Below are 17,258 nucleotides of genomic sequence, written 5' to 3'. Positions count from 1 at the left end.
TCAAAGAAACACAGATCCCTCTATTTCAAACAGTTTCATTTCCTTTGGAAGGAAACTGTCTATTTATAGGGAGAAAAAAACATACTGAAAGTATCACTCTGACAATAGAGACTGTATATAAAATTAGAGCACAGCCCAGTCCACGTCGAGATTAGAATCAGTTTCCCTCTTTAGCATCGAGCTCTCAGGGCTCCCAGGGAAAAACAAGGAACATTTTAAAGACCCATTTATAGCGTTTTCAAACAAGCAATCCTTTCTGCCTGGGGACAGGGGGGGAAGAAGGTGACTTTTTTTTTCTTTAAACCTTTGTAGCACGCAGCATTCCAAAACAGAACTGCTCGTTCATCTTTTGCAGATACATAGCTGGCCTTCAAGGACAGACTCTTTAGTTTGCTCCTGAATTCCAACAACACCTCTCTGAATCTTAACTCAGAGCGTTTACAGACAGTCAGGAAATCCCTGGCATTCAGTTCTGCACTGATTTCTCTTTAAATACACACAGAATAAATGACTACTGCTATGGCAATGGCTCTCTGCCTTATCCATGCGTATCATTCCCTGCAACTGGAAAAGCAACACAATTTAATCTGCTTCATGGCCCTCCCTGCATGCCAGGCAAACTATGACCATGTTTCTGTTGTGGGTCATAGTGGATTTTTCCCAGATTTCACAACAATCACTTTAAGGATGATTGGCAGGTCCAGGTATTTTTTTTAAGGAAGCAAACTCCCATCAATTAGATCTATAAACATAACCATTTTGTCCATTATATCCCTGTATTTCATGTCATTCTCCTTCTACCTTGTCTTTTAAGACTTTAAAGTACTCTTTAATCATCACTAAGTGACACAAAGATGTATAAAGCAACCAAGAAGATACGCTCCTTAAAACGTACAGGGAAACTAAGAGACAAAGAAACTCACAAGATAACATGGTGAAGTAATGGAAAAGGGAGACAGAAGTTCCTCTTTGTTTCCTCTGTTGCCTCTCTCACTGGGGGGTAGAACACCCTACGTATTGAGAAAGACACCTCACTATCCTACTGCAGACTCTTCTTTGTAACAGCACTGACCAAAACCCTTGCCAGACCACTAGGTACTACAGGCTGCCATGCTGGCTAGTAGCTCCTCACATTTCCACAGCCTGGTTCCTATGGACAGAGGGCTTATGTCATCGCACAGAACAGGTACGTACACATCTGTGCACGTTTAGTTCTGCTCTGTGCCTGTACGCTGCCCACCAGAGCTGTGCACTGGCCCACACAAGACTTCTGGGTACCTTAAAATCATGAACACAGCCAGTGAAAAAGTTTAAGAAAAAGGTTTATACCTTACATGAGTGTGCATGAAAGCTGTCAACTGCAAAGACTAAAGTTTCTAAAAAACTAATGGCAGAGGGATTGCACACACACATCCTCAGGTTCCTACAACAAAGGAACGAGCATGCAGATGTAATTCACTATTTCTGAATGTTGCATATCCGAAACTCTACACGTCAGAAACATCACACCATCCATTTTCTCATTGTTTTCTTTCTTTCATATATATGATTTAAACAAAAGCCAATTCTTGCAGTTAAACCATGGCACACAGGAGCTAAACCAAGGTATGTTTTGGCAGAATACACAAATTTTGTTTAAAAATAATCATTGTCCGAGCTTTGCTAGCTGCGTCACGGTCAAAAAATGTCAATATTTATAACTTCTGCTTATATACATGTATCTAAATGAATACACATGTAAAGGTTCAGCTAACAGATGTTCAAAAATGCCTGAGAATGCAGTCATACTTAATGAAAACAAATGAAGCTACGATTCTATGAATCACATAAACGCATTTTTGTTTTGAAAGCCACAGTCAGAACTACCCCCTTAGTGTAAATGGTGCAGTTTGTAGGTCTGCTGTTAGTATTATGGTAACAAACGCAAGCACAGGGCCAGGTAGAGGCTCGACTTCTCAATTCTGGCTACAATAATGAACGTGTATTTATCTGCAATGATTTTGTGAGCAAGTCCCGCACGGGCATTTTTGCCAATAACTCTTTACATAAGCCTTCAATGTTTATTTTCTCAAAATCACGCTTACTACATGACAATGAGTCATCAGTAACACTAAAAAAATTAAATTCCCATTGAAGCTAAGTTTACACTAACGTGGAGTGTTTAAACAGAGCAATTTAGAAAAGGCTGAGTACATACTACTTGGACTTGTCCATCTTCTCCTATTTGGTGGATCTGAACCTGCTGGGCGTTGGCCAGTGCGTAGTGTAGTGCCTGGGGCTGGTTCTGCTGGATCTCGCTCGAGGCCGACACCGAGCTCTGAGGACCCTCTGAAAGAGACACAAATCCACCTTCGTTACATCTGCAGATCCCGTGCAACGAAGCGTGCTTAAAAACGGTGGAAAACAAGCAGAGTCAGTAAGCAGATGCAGATCATTTCTACATTCGTATTTCTTATGCCCATCGTTGCTCATTGGCTACAAATTTCAGTGGAGCCCCGATTAGGGTTTGTCTCGGTGAAAGCATACAGAGAAAAAGCATCTTTTGAATCTAGATTAAGGGTCCTGCAGATGTCAAAGTAACACGACAGGCAAAGCACACAAACTTCCTAAGCAGCTGAGCACTACAGGACCTGGCTGTTTCCTTCTGCTCACGGTGACAGCCAGCAGGAAAGTAGGCAGCAGATTTCAGTGGGATAACTTGCATTCAGAGCTCACATACTGTGTATTCACTTCTAGGCTTTCCTCTTCCAAGGAGAAGGCCCTCATAAATATAAGAGGCAAGAACTAAAATTAGGTTGTAATACACAACCACTCAACTACCATTATTTCTTGAAACCCGAGGTTTTTATGCACATGGGGGTCAATGATAACGGGAATAATGTTGGTAGTTCTGTATCAGAAGGGTGAAATGGAACACGAGGGAGCAGAGGCAATTTGGGGGAGGACATCACTGCAGGTGAACAGCACCAGATGCTGCATCCCACCAGGAAGAGCCTTGGAACATCCCCATGTCACACAGATGAGTGGGATTCTGCATCAGTCCCAGCTGGTTTTCCTTTTTTCCTAAATCTGAGACAACTAGAAGATCTGGACTGTCATAACAGGCTCTTAAAATAATGTATTTGAAGAAAGGCTTTTTTTATATACAGTGTTTCTGTAATCAGTTTAATGGTTTTCTTTCGCTACGCTACAAAAATATATCAGACAAAATCTTTCAAGCGGCAAATTTGTTTTACAGCCCTTTCTCCCAGAGTATTTATTGCTCCAACAATGACTTTTACGCTACGTGGTAACATAAAACACATTAACATTTAGCACACAGTAGCATTTGGTACTACAGGGCTTTCAAACCATTCAAGTGCAGGAAGCTCTAATAAAAATATTTAAGGAGTGCTGTCACTCTACTTCTGCTGTAGATAATTTTCTTACAAGATGTTAGGCATTGTTTAAATAAAGCCTAGGAGGGCCTCATCCTGCTCAGAGATGACTGATGTAGTTTGATTTTAAGCGCAACCAACGTAACAGGAAGCTGTTTTTCATAAATTAATACTTCTCCTTAATACCCTGAGATTAGGGCAGATTCTATGATTCTGTGATTCCTTTGAAAACAGAACGCTGCTTTCACAAGACCGAGCTTTATTCAATCATACAAAAATTTTAATGGAAATGTTCTTTAATAACATTGTCCATTTGGGTTTTTTTTCTTTTTTCATCATGTCTGCAAATGTTTGTGGACGAAGACAGTTTTGAGCCTAAGCCTGAACATGGGGATTGGAAATTAATTCAATGCCACCAAGCTTGTATTTACTCCTTTGTTGAAAAGCTTAGCTGCTTAACAGTTGAACTGAACAGCTGTAATTACGTCAACAATCTGCAAATGCGTAACGACAACCAGAGCCCTAATGGAATAGCTCAGTAAAACACAAGTACAGGGCTTTGGTATTGACTGGATACCTTACATTGGACTAGTAGGTAACACCCCAAAACGCATCATTTCTTAAATACAGTCCTGTTGCAATTCCAGTGCTTCCCACACTGCTGGGCAGCACACAGGACCGGGCTAACGAACTCTGTACCTGGTATGGAAAACTTCAGTGGCAGCCAAAGAGAAGGGCCATGGCCTGCTGTCAAATCAGGACACCTGATCATGCCTTCCATGGCCAGTAGCTTTGTCACAACCACTTCAAGTGGTGATTCCGTGCCCCCAGTTCCCTGCTACAGAACTCAACAGCCAAGCTACAACCCATCTGGACAGACCGTGGTGTCCAAATACACGAGCCTTCATTTAGATGAGTGTACGTGTACATAGAACTTCATATTTATACACGCTATATATACACACACGTGTATAGTACTAATGTATTACATGCACATAGAGAAAAGCATTTTCAACTTCCTAAATAAACTTTATTGCTCACAGATGCCAGAAATTATTAAGCTGCTCAGAAGTGGGAACAGAAGATAAGGACTGAATGCCATCACGCTGCATATATCTTGCATGGCCAATCGTAAATAGTTTTCACTTTGACTTCACTGCAACAACCATCGTTGGTTCAGTGTTTTTTTTTTGTTTTGTTTTCCTTTTTTCTCTTTAGGGATATAGAAGAGGATTGAAATGTGTGTAAGAACAAAACATCCTTTATATCCACCGCTTTTCTCCAAATATCTGACCAGACAAAAGCAATATTTATCCATTTTTAAACATTCCCCATTAAAAACAAACACAAACATGAATAGCACACAGCTTGAATAGAGGATATGTCAACGGTTATAAATCACCATCATGTAAACTATCTGGCTTTGCATGTACAACTTTGATACGTTAGAGAATCCCTGGCACTGAGAAGCCATGCAGCTGAACTCATGCTGTGAGATTTTCCGCTGCACCGGCTGCAATCCTTGGCCATCAGCTGGGCAGTACACAGCCCTGCTACCGAGCACATCACCTACAGCAAACCCAAAGCACCCCATGGAGATGGGAGAGTTTGGAGCTACCCAGAGAGCAGCACTGCTGCCCTGACCGCTCTGCAGTTGCTTACACTGTGATACAGGAGGAAAAAAAAAAAAAAAGCTGAAATATTCCTTCTTCCCTAATTGAGACAAGGCCTTCAGCATTTCTTCCTTCCTATTCTCATTAGGCTTCGTATTTATCAGTTGAAAATCTGCCTTCTCATTTTGGAAGGAAATGGAGGAGGTATGGATTCTGCAGTTGATGGGATCCGAGTTAAGTCTCCTCACTTGTGTACTGAGGCTCCAAACTGCTTTACTTCCCTGTAGGCTCCACACTTCTGCTTAAAGCCTAGGATGTGTTTTCTTATCTCCTTGATATGTAGTGCTAGCAAGGAAAGGTTAATGGGCAGATGAAGAAAAGCACTCTAAAAACAAGAAAAAACGGGGGGAAAAAAAGAAGCACCATTACCCAGGAATAAAACTGTATATTGTAAACCATTATCTCAGCCTGACTCATCCAGTGCTAAATGGCTCCAGTTTTGCAGAACAGCTTTGAAGATTTTGGCTGTGACATCTGTTTTCACATTGACATCTTGGCACAGCCGAGCACTTCAGCCCAAATCTACATGTAAATCCCAAAGTCATGGACCTAACTAATAATTCCAGCATGGAAAACTGTGATAACAGCTTTAACAATCTTAAGAGAAATTAAAAGAAAGGGAGAGGAGGCACTCTCCAGTTAATCCTCCTCTCAAAAAAACTCATTTCCTCCTCCCTTCCCTCCACAGACTGCTAACGAATTTAAAAAGAATATCTCACCAAATTATCATGGCAGCCACGTGCACCACTTCTATCAGAAAAAGGGAGAGAGGAAAGCACACATTAAGGAGTAACCCACTGGCTCAGAGAGGAGCAACCCACTGCAATTAATGCCTCAAGCCCAACAAAAGGAAGAGCCAGAAAAAAAATAAGGAAACAATTTCTGTCTCCATTTGACAGCCTGCTACGACTTTACGCCAACTGTAAATCTTGTGGATACTGTAAAGCTGCCCAGACAATTAAACATAGACCAATCTTACTGAGCATCCATGGGGGTGAAGGACAGAGAGGTGTTCATTGGTATCTCCCTATCAGCTTCCTGATCCTAGTCTGCAGCTCAGTTCCTCTTCAGCTCTTAGCATGTGAGCAGTACCCAACGAGTGCCAAAAACTTGTCGGGTCCATGCAAGGATGGCAGGCTCAGCGTGGTGCTTTCTGTCGCATTTCCACTGCTAATTCTTCCGTATCATAAACAGAGCAGAGAGGAATCTGTTATCATTTCCGCCCACACAATGCAAATCAAAGCCACGCACTATGAGGGCTTTTATGCACAAGAAGCAGAAAAAGCCTAAAAGTTTGGATGTGTCCAACAAGGGCAGAAGAATTAAGCTCAAGGACAGCAACTCGCTTTGGATGTAAATATTTCAGATTTATTATGTGTGCAATAACTCAACGCTCATAAAACCCACCAAACCACAGAGCAGATGAGGTTGGAAAAGTCCTCTGGAGATCACCTAATAAAATCCCCCCACTCAAACCAGGCTCAGCTACAGCAGTTTGCTCAGGACTGCGACCAGCAGGAGATGGAATCTCTGCAGGCTAGCTGGTCCTGTGGTCAACCACCCATAAGATCCCTCAAAACCAAAGCTGCACGAGTCAGGTCACAGACAGGTGAGTTTCAGACTGCTCTATTTTTTTAATGAAGCGAAGTAATTGCTTCTAAAAAGAACCTCTGGAAAATCAAGTACCCTGAATTCGTAGGAGAGTGCGTACAGGAGCCATGCTGATTTGACACTATTTCAAGAACCAACACAAATACTATTTCCAATGATATAGCTGAAACCAGGACACACGTTGAGTTGTTCAACAATTTTTCACTGCCAAACAGAAAAGGATGAAGCCATTCCACGCTTCTTGCACAGCAACATAAAGAAACACCGTGATACACACTGAGTTGGACTCCATGATCCTTGTGGGTCCCTTCCAGTTCAGGATATTCTACAACTCTGTGATTCAACAGAGAACAGTGCTCCTTTCCAACATTTGAAGAAAGTGCCAATAACTTTCTGTTGATTTAAACATATACGTTTATATGAAGATATAACAGAAAGACACCTTGCTATTATCAGATCTCAGAGAGAGGTGATGAAAATAATATTACTTCAAGCCAAACAACTGCTTTGGATTTGAGTTGTCTTTTCCGTTGTACCTTTTGATCCCAACTTCAACATGAACCACAATATATTACAAGTTCATAGTCAGAAAAACACTGCCAAACTATGGGAAAGAGTTCATGTGGGGAACACAGAGTTCATTCATTCACACTCAGGCCCTCAAAATCATATTTAATCATCACTTAATGATTAAAGTTATGATGATTAAATCAACACAATGATAACAGCTCATCTGCACGGCAGACACTATGACACTACGCATCTACTCAGCGTATTTGTTGATGGGAATGGAGCATCTTCAAAGAGAAGTGTTTCCTGAATGCTAAGGGAACATCTTTCAGAGTAAGCCCTAAAACTTCCTTAGGAAATGATGATCATTTGGCTGTGCATCAAAGGGTAATATTCCATGGGTATTCCTAATCCCTTTTTAAGGGATACACCGAGCCATAACAAAAATGCCCATTACATATGAACGAGCATGGAGCAAGCATTACACAGTGAAACCAAGCACAGATAATCTTCTGCAGAGCGCACCTAGAAGCTGAGCTAAGCCCTGCTAACAATAGTGGGAAAGACAGGTTCTCAAGTAGCTGGATTCCAGACCATTCGAGGCTCACCTTAACTTGCCCCTTGAAACAAACGCTACCATAAAAGCTGTCTGGGTTGATATGTAACACTTTCAAAAGCCGTCTTTGACAGCTATGTTGTCATAACTGTGAAATACAGACCCCCTTTACTTCAGAGCTGTGAAATATTACTTCTCCTTCCTGCTAACTGGCAGCAGGAATTCTGCTATATCCACTATACAGTGTATATAATAAGGAACAGATGCCTGTGAATTATGATGCTGTAATTCCATCGAGGGCTTCCAGAGATGTCAAACCACAAAGACAAAGCCTGAGCAGCTCACGGAGATACCTGAACAGACCAGGATTATCGCAGCCCTGTGGTGTGGAAGCTACCTTTCTCAACTCTGTGTGAATTTTTTTTTACTTCTATCTTCTTTTATTCCTTCCTTCCTCCCTGACTCAGCCCTTTATCCATCCCACCCTCCTGTTTTTTCCTCCTACCTCTTCTTCTTTCAGGTGAAATCCCGCTCCCACCTGCCTTTGGAATGCAATTAGTTTCTCTGAGGACCACCTGGCTCTGAGAACGGGGCTGTTTTTCTAACAACGTTTTCACAGCGGGTGCGAATGTAGTGGTGAATTCATCTAACATCTTTACAGCCTCCCAGAAAACGATGCCAGAGACATTCTGAGTAAGAGCAATGTTTTAAAGAAATTAACAAAAAAACTCAGAATCCATGGAACATTTTCACATACCATTACCAAAGGCAGATGTTAATGCTATTGCCAGTTCTCTACTTTTGGCTGCACAGCTTACGTGCAGTCCTGCAAATGACATGTCAAGATGCCTCGGCTGACCTCCACCATTTTTAGGACCATATTTAGGGTCTTCATCATGTTTAGGAGCATACTTCAGACGTGCAGTCACCTCTTTGCTATCCAGAGGAGCTGGGAGCTGAGACATCCTGCACAGTGGGAGCCCCAGGTGGCACAGAACACCGGGGAAATGCAGGAGATTGGGGGGGAAGCTCAAATCCCAGCAGTTACCCCAGGTGCATTTGTACCCATGGAACAAGATATTCCTGAGTGGTGTTTGTGGAACTGGGACCAGGCTAAAAGGAAGAAAAAAAAAAAAACCTGGAGGTTTCAGCTTAATGAACAACCCACAACATCTTACTTTATGACTTTCTAAAGTTAAGAACTCCCCGAATCTGTGTTTTACGTCTCTATACTGGTCTCTCCAAATCTCCCAACCTGGAGATTAAAGATAATATTTTTTAATAATAAATCTCAACAACAGTCAAAGCGTACGGCCTAATGAGCACAGGCCTGTAATAGCCCCTTACTACTGCACTTTTAGTCTAAGGAGACTGAAAATAAAACTCCCATCAACATATATATACGGCTTATGGTTATCATTAGGTTGATTAGTTGTTTTAATTTGAAAATTTTGGATTTGATTCCCAGTTCCAGCACATAAAAGTTTCCATTGAAAGCAGATTTTGGCTTCCTTTGCATGAGATACAGTGGTTAGTGTTAACATGCAACCAAAAATTTTATGCAGGCAAATAAACTTGCTTCCTTTTCTTTGGGCTCACTTCCAAAACACTGGTTTTAATATATGATGTACAAATGTCCCATAACACTGCTTTATATTAAAAGCATGAGCCAGAAACGTCCTATGAGAACACTTCTTAGCTCAGTATTTTTCATTTGTTATTATTATTCATGCCTACGCACCTATGTGGAAATACAGAATCAGCTACAACATATTTAATTTCTACAGAGGAGAATACTTTATAGGCAAAATTTAGCACGTCCTACTAAACGGTGCGGACACGCTGAGGAAGGTTTATTCACTTGACTCCACTCATGAGCATCAGCTGCAGATAAAATGCTTTGACCTTCTACTGAAAGTCTATCGTGGGAAATTACACGTGTGATGCTGCACGTTGTGAACTGTGTCAATTAGCACACGGGATGGACATTCCCAACCATGCCTGGGAAGTCAGTTCAGAGAACACACGTATCACCAAAGCCAAATCTCTCTTACACCATGGAATGTACCACGCTTTCCTTTCTGAGAAATCCGTATTTTACAACTGCTTTAGAGACAGTTTCCCTTCTCCCTCTCCTTTTGGTGCACAAACACACCTCTCGCTTCCTATCCTGGGTCAGCAGTACGTTCCAACCAGTGGCTTTGCAGCCACAATTTGTAGAAGCGATAGATTTTCACTCTACCAGGGACTGACTGTGGAACGAGCCCCAGGAGGGGCCGCCAAGGACTCTGCATGTACCAGAAGGTGGCTGGATTGCACTGAACCTACCACGATTTAGCTGTGAGTGGCTGCCTCCAATTACTAAATGAATGCTGCAGTCATTCCTTGAGGAGCACTGCAGACACGTGTCTATACTGTAACGGAGAAACAGGTCTCCTTGCCCATGATAAATGGTACTTAAGAAAAAAATAACAATAATACAAAATCCACTAAGAAATGGAGAGGAGAACTGTCTCCCTTTATAGTTCTTATGGGGAAAAAAAACCAACAGATTTGTGGGTACAATATGCACCTGTTACAGGTGTAACTTAAGAGAAAAATCTGCTGTAATGTGATAGAAAGTGCAGCAGAGTAGCAAAGTCCCAGGCTGCAGCAAGCGAGGACTTGTTCAAATGCAAGAACCATGGGCACAGAAACAAAGGAAAGAATCTGCTTACCTTCAGAAGGCCTCAGGCACGCAGAGATCTCCAGCAAGATCCCCTCACCTCCTCTGCCAACCCTTAAATGAGGGCTGGGAAGGGACGGGTCCTGGCTCTACCCCTTGCAGTCACTCAGGTGCATTGCTTGCAGCTGAGCTCCCCTGGGCTGGCCCTGCCTTCCCACCAGGTGCTCAGTCACTGCTTCAAGCTGTGACTTAGCATTCCCACTACACCTGTGCAAGGTGTATCGAAAGACAATTGCAGATATAACAATAAAAATAACTGTGAGATATAACAAAAAACTGCATGTTTCCACATTCCTGGATTTTAGGGGCTTTCTCTTTACCTGAACCACTGTAAGACGACGACGAAGGCGTTCGCCTTGAGAAGCTTTTCACGGCGAGACTCTGGCCCCGCTGCTTCCTCCTCCAAGCTGTTCGGCACTTGGAGTCTATGCTCTGCTTGATCCGATACCAGTCAGACTCTGAGATTCCAAATTTATAAAAGAGATGACCTGTAATTAGAGAGAGAAACACAAAGGGATGGAACCTAGCTTTCGGGAACACGCACCGCTGACGCACGCTGCCGTGCACACCGGGCAAACAAGGAACTGAACGATTCAGAGCAGCCTACAGAAAAACGGTGGCAGTCAGAAGCTGTACAGTGGGGTGATTTCAGCAACAACTTCAACAATATTCCCAACATTAAGGGTGCACAGTTGTGTATTTACAAGCATCGCTACCGTGAAGTTTTGAATGCATGCTTCTACCCGCGGAAACTGCACTCTCACATCTAAGATGAGCAGTACAGCAACAGAAGGAGCCAGCTCTCCTAAGCCCAAACTGGAGAAAGCTTTATTTATTGCTGATAGCGCTCACGACGTGTGCGTATGATAAGTACGAGGCCACATAAAGCTGCATATAAAACAAACTCTTAAAACTCAGTGCGGGATTCAATAGAACCCAATAAAAACACGGCACAACATTCAAGTCTTCTGAAAACGTTACTACTATTACTGAGTCATTTAAAGAGCCACATTCTGCACTTCCCAGCATTTGGTGCTAAGTTGCCAAACTCTTATAAAAACACCATGTTGACTTGTGAGTTGAACTGTTTGAGTGTTTTGAAACAAAGCTGATACAGATGGAGTCCCACTGCCAACACAAACCCCGTTCGTTAGCATCTGCAAACTCTGCACTCGAAGTGGAAGCCTAGTTGTACAAGAAGTGGTGCAAAAATACTCGTTGGGGTCCAAAGAATACTCATTTCGACATCTGGACAAATAGCTAAAAAATTGAGAAGGAAACATGTTGTACATGGCTAGCTCTTTCAAGGCACTTCTCACACCACTTTGCTGTAACCTCACAGCTCTTTACACGCTGCTGAAAGCACTCAGAATTGGGGGGTGTCTGACTGGACGTTAAGGGAAAATTATAACCCCTGCAACTGCAGAAAAAAAAAAAAAAAAAACACTTGAAAAAGTGAAGTCAAAGTTTCCAAACTGTGATGTAAACCAGAACCATCCGAACATTCAACAATCGGTGCAATTTCAGTACTTCTAAACTTCTCAGATTTAGTTCTGCAATAACGCAGTTAAAAACCAACCTGAAGCTGTAGTATTTGGTTTTGGTCAATGTGGCTGTGCTTGAAGGAGCTCTTAAAATTCTTGTACTCCTTTTTGTATTAATCGCTTACCATGCCCGGCACAATAAAACCAGCTTTTCAATCTACTGGGTTTACAAATTTACACCCCAACAGGATCCTGAAGTACACAAGGGAAGTAGTTACACTCAAGCTGCTGTACAGCCCTCTGAGCAGGGCACGTCCATTCCTGCAAGAGAAATAACTCCAAGGTGACAGCAGCAAAATGCCAGGTTTGCACAAACTAAGAGCTGTGGGCTTTCCTTTCTATTATACCTGAGCTGATAGTCCTCAGAATGTGAAATCCAGGGGCACCGACCTAATGTGGCCAAGAGGAACGTCGTATCCGTTAAGTCATCATCATTCTTCAGCTGTTTATTTTCTGACACTTCCTATTATTTTAGTATAGATTTGTTCAAAAAGCAACTCGAACATACAGGAGGAAAGCACTGGCATCAAGGAGCCGGTTCCAAAGCACTCTTAAAAGGCCAAGGACTGGTGACCAGCAAGTGACAGAGCCACGTTAACACAGAGGTTGCTTTAGAACCCCTGCACTGTGTCTCCAAACCAAGGGTTGGAGTAGGGAAGGAGGAAAACCGATCGAAATTATCATCTGCTGCTGTGCAACAGTTTCCTTTCCATGGGTGTCAGCAAAAGGAAAGCACATACTGTACTGTAAATACTGAGACCACATTTCTGAGTGCAATCTATTACTAATATGCGCTGTACGGAGAAATGGGTTTATAAATCTTTGCAGCAATGTCCAATAAAAACAGTCGTGTTTTAACTCTTGGTATGACCTCAGCTGTCAGTGCACACGGAGTACTTGCGTTGTCCTGCATAACACAGCCATATGCTCCGTGATCATTTTGAACAAATGTCCGTATTTTGTTCATAAATACATTTTAATGATTATCATCTTGTGCGCTGCCGTTAGAGAAGTGACTGCACTGGCTGCAGGTCTGAGAAAACTCTCCCAGTAAAGCAATCCAGCTAGGGATTTTAACTCTTACGGTGTTAGCACGGCACATTCCAGGATATCACTTCATCCCAACAGAAATCCAAAGCAATATCATTTATGACAAGAGCCTCGGCGAGCTGTTTGCATTGGGAGACCCAACGCCAGCAGGACAAGAGCTTGAGAAAGACGCTGGGTCGAGAGGTGAGACACAAAGCATTCCAGAAGCTGCTCCGTGGACAGAAGACAAGAAAAGACATTCGGCTTATTGACAGCAAAAGCTAATTGAAGTGATAAGGAGCGCTCACAAAATACCGGGCAGAGGGACCACTGCCTTCATAGAGAGAGCACAACTACAGAGGAAAGCAGGGAAGGCAGATGACGAGCTGAACAGGGTATAGTGAGAAAAGCAGAACTGGGACTGGAGAGTCTGCCACAGCCAGGTGTATTTCTTTTCCCTTACCCATTTCGTCTGATTGAGCTGCTCAAAGGCACAGAACTGGTGCAGATGATGCAGCTGCTGCACGCACACCACAACCGCACGCTCAGCCACAGCGACCGCACGTGCAAATCGGGCGTGACAAATCGGCCCTTAAGCACCAAGATAGCTGACATCCAGCCTACTGAATTGCACGTGTATAAATGCATCTCGCTGGCGCTCCAGCTCCAAGCGTTACCCTATTAACAGGTCATTAGCGACTGCCCCCGGAGCAGCCTGCTGATGGCTGAAGGAAGGGCTGATGCAGCTGATAGCAGGGGGGGGGGGGCTTTTTGAAGTACACATGCACATCCCGAAGAAAGCCTTCACCGTAACATTACAAATATGATTTACCTCGAGCAGAGAGATACATCTCGAGAACATGTGCAAGCAATATTCGAGAACGTAAGCGTGCTGCCTCGCTGCTCTCTCCCATAAGTGATCACATGCAGGAGAGCTTTCAGCCCAGCAGCTTGCTCTGAACACATCAAACGCCAGAAAAAAAAAGCATGAAAGGCAGGAATAAAGCAAGTGGCTGCAAATGAGACCTTTAACTTGGGGAAGTCCTTATTAGAAAAGACAGCAATGCTTCGGCGAGAGGGATTTTCAGAACGCTTGCTAGTCAAAAGCAGCACGAAGCGCCGCAATTTGTGGGCAGCACAGCTTCCCTGAGCCACATCACAGCCCTGATAAAAACATCAAGACACATTCAGCAGTGTAATCCAGTGCCTCGGCAAAAAGGCAGCGTGTTCTTGGAGGTCTTTTCTCCAGGACAAGGCACGGCCACCAGTAACAAAGGATGTGCTTGTTTTTAAATGCGAAGGGTCCGGAGCTCGCTTGCTTTGGGAAGCTCACCTCCCAGATAAAGCTTTCTAAAATGTCATCCAGCAAAAGCGAGGAGGAAAGCATCTGCACGTTGGGAAAAGTCAGCAAGGCAGCATGAAAAGCAGCAGGTGCAACGCTGCAGCTAGAGCCCAGCTCGGGAACACCGCACCACTTCTGGTGACACATTTGCTGAGAACTAAAAGATGCCACGACACAAAGTTCTACAACGTTTCTTGTGCGTCACAGAATAAATCTTTTTGTTGCACAAAGGGGAAAAAAAAAATTGGAAAGATGGTAAAGGTGAGCTGGTAAGAGCAGGAAGATTGCCAGCAATGGTGTTTGAAATGGCCATGCGTTCCCATGGGGCATCTAATGGACAAAATGTTGGGGGTTTTGAAATGTTTTTTTTCGTAAGGGAATAAAACAGAATTAAGAAAAAAAAAATGAAAACAACGCTCCTGAGAAAGTACTCCTCTCTTTCTTAAAGGTCAGAAGCCAGTCAGCAGACAAAGCAACCCACAGAAAACACTAAATTGTAGCAAAATTTAATTAAGAACAAATTGAGGAGGAAGAGAAGACGTTTGTAATATCAAAACCAGACACGAAATACTCCACATTCAAAATCCGCCTCCGAAAAAACAAACTTCATGTCAACAGCTCGCATTTAGATGCTGTATGTTGTGCTACTTCCCATTCTCCGTGAACAGCAGATTTACTTGCAAAATTAAAAGGCAAATCCTTGTATTCACGGAGCTGGCAGGGCTCCCTTTGCTGCCCTTTATCCTGGGATGGCACAGACTCGTGCTCTTCTATTGTTAGGTTCTGAAAGACCGAAGGGAAAGTGCTACCCCAGAAAAAAACAGACGTGCTCACGTCGAGTGCGATCCAAGCAGGCACACATGGAGAGCTGTTCTTTCCACTTTCAACTTCAACATTACTTTTAAAGTCTGCCCCGCTGCAGAGGATTCCAATTCAATCAAATTTCAGATTCAAGTGATCAAATTGATGAACAGAACCGCTTTCGTTTTTAAGCCACAAGACGGGCGCTGTGAAAAAGCAAGGGCTGCAGGTTTCACCGGCACACAATCAGAAAAAGGGGCGATGGTTTGGGGGCTTGGCCAATAAAAAGCATTTTTTCACAGCAGGGTCATGCATTTGGAGCTCTTTTTACGAAACGAATAGCGCGCGACAACAGAATCTGCCGCACGAAGGACGCCAACAAGATCGAGCACCTCTGCTGTTACTTCTTGCGTCTTCGGGCTTCAGTTCTCCCCATACAAAACCATGGCCGTGCACTGACCATATTGAAGCAATTTCTCAACGAGTGATTGTGTACTCGTTTAGGGCTGGGAGGAGGCGGGGGTACGCTCCCCAGTGCTCAGAGGCCAACCCCCCCGCACAGCCCCGAGATGAGTGGGGCTGGGCAGGGCGATGCCGGCCCTCCCTGCTGCCTCCGTGGGCTGGCGGGTGACTTCTGCAGCCTCACGTGCTTTGTGCCCCCGTGTCACCACTGCTGTCTGCACCGCTGCTCTCATCCACGGGATGAACAACGTCCAGAAAGAGATGGGGGCAGCTGGAAGAACTGGGGAGAGGAGGAGGAGGGAACGGAGCCTCAGCTACCGAGCCGGTCCTGCTTCCCATTTTGTCCCTACGGTTCCTTTGCTTAACTCTTACATTCAAATCTTTCCAACAGCTACAAACTTAGCGCAGAGCGCAGCGTGCACCCTTTCCAACACAGATGGCATTCAGGGGTGCATACGGGCAGCCTCAATCTCAGCAGAAAGCCTATTCTACCACGCAAAGCTAAGGGAGGATTTACCAAACCTGCACCAGTAACCACAAGAATTTTGAAACTCAAATATGAAAATCAACGTTAAGTGTCGGTGAAATCCCAGCTGTTAAAAGCAAGCTCCACTGTCAGCTCTTAACGAGAACGAACGTCCCGCTCCCCTGAGTGCAGAAGATACGGTTTAAGAGGATTTGCACAAATAAGGTCCCATGACAAATGGATTATTCTACTGCACTCTTCAACCAAGTTATAATAATACATAAAAGCCAAAATTACACATTAATCAAATTCCTTCCCGTGTGGACAACAGGAACTCTAACTGCAGATCGCATAAGGAACGTCATCTTCAATGACTCTCTGACCAAGTGCATAACTGCTCATTTCACAACTGTTTTACAACAAATACCCATACAGCGTTCACCTACAGTAAGGAAATTAAGTCTGGCGTGATGAGAGAATAAGGGAATTCCTGAATATCATTAAGGACATAATCTTAAAAAGAGGCATGCCTGAGGTAAACACTCCACATGTGAAAAATGTGAGTGAGTCATTGCTCCGAAATAGAAGCGTGTGATTATACAGTGTAGGGAACGAGGACTAACATTAGGGACACCGCAAATACACTCCTCCCAGGTGCGCATCGCTCAGCAGAACTGCGCTAGGCTTCCAGATGCCATCGCGCTCCGGGGTTACATAAATACACGTGTCAGCCCATTAAGGAACTAAATGAGTATTCCCATCGCTTTACGAGGCAGCTGGAACAGAAGCAGGCCCGCAGATAGCGAGCTCTGCAGGCTGAGCTGAATCCAGCTGTGCAGTGCCCCTCTCTGCTCCCCAGAGCACAGCAACGTGGCTCTAACAATTAATTACCCACGCCCCGACGGCCCTAAACCCCACAGCAACCCCCAGAATCCCCGGAGCTGAGGAATGGGATGGGTCGCCCTTTAGGATGAAAATCCTTCTAACACAAATGGCAGCAGCGTGTTTTTAGCTAGGTCGGGGAAACTAACGATTCAAAACGATGTGATCTCGGCTGCTAAAACGAAGCTGAGCTCAAATGAAGTCTCTGGCTGGGAGGAATCCTACCGAGGTGCAGCTGCAGAGCCGCGGCCACGGGGAGCGCCTGCATTTGTCCAGAGCA

General features: G+C 43.9%; 1 protein-coding gene across 19 annotated transcripts in view; it reads right to left on the bottom strand.

The window, feature by feature from the left end:
- BANP (BTG3 associated nuclear protein) overlaps positions 1 to 17,258 on the bottom strand; it is a 131,876-nt gene that overhangs the window by 65,847 nt on the left and 48,771 nt on the right. For all 19 annotated transcript variants that reach the window (XR_002442273.1, XR_002442274.1, XM_021408837.1 and 16 more), the window contains 2 exons: positions 10,773 to 10,940; positions 2,198 to 2,328 (listed from right to left, as the gene is read on the bottom strand). Coding sequence is in view for 17 of the 19 variants with exons in the window: in XM_021408837.1 (XP_021264512.1) it covers positions 2,198 to 2,328; positions 10,773 to 10,940 (299 nt within the window). In the remaining 2 variants the exon portion in view is untranslated. The remainder of the gene's footprint in view (positions 1 to 2,197; positions 2,329 to 10,772; positions 10,941 to 17,258) is intronic.

The sequence above is a fragment of the Numida meleagris genome, chromosome 10 (genome assembly GCF_002078875.1).
Source record: "Numida meleagris isolate 19003 breed g44 Domestic line chromosome 10, NumMel1.0, whole genome shotgun sequence".
Lineage (NCBI taxonomy): Eukaryota > Metazoa > Chordata > Aves > Galliformes > Numididae > Numida > Numida meleagris.
This window is presented reverse-complemented; position numbering and strand designations above follow the sequence as displayed.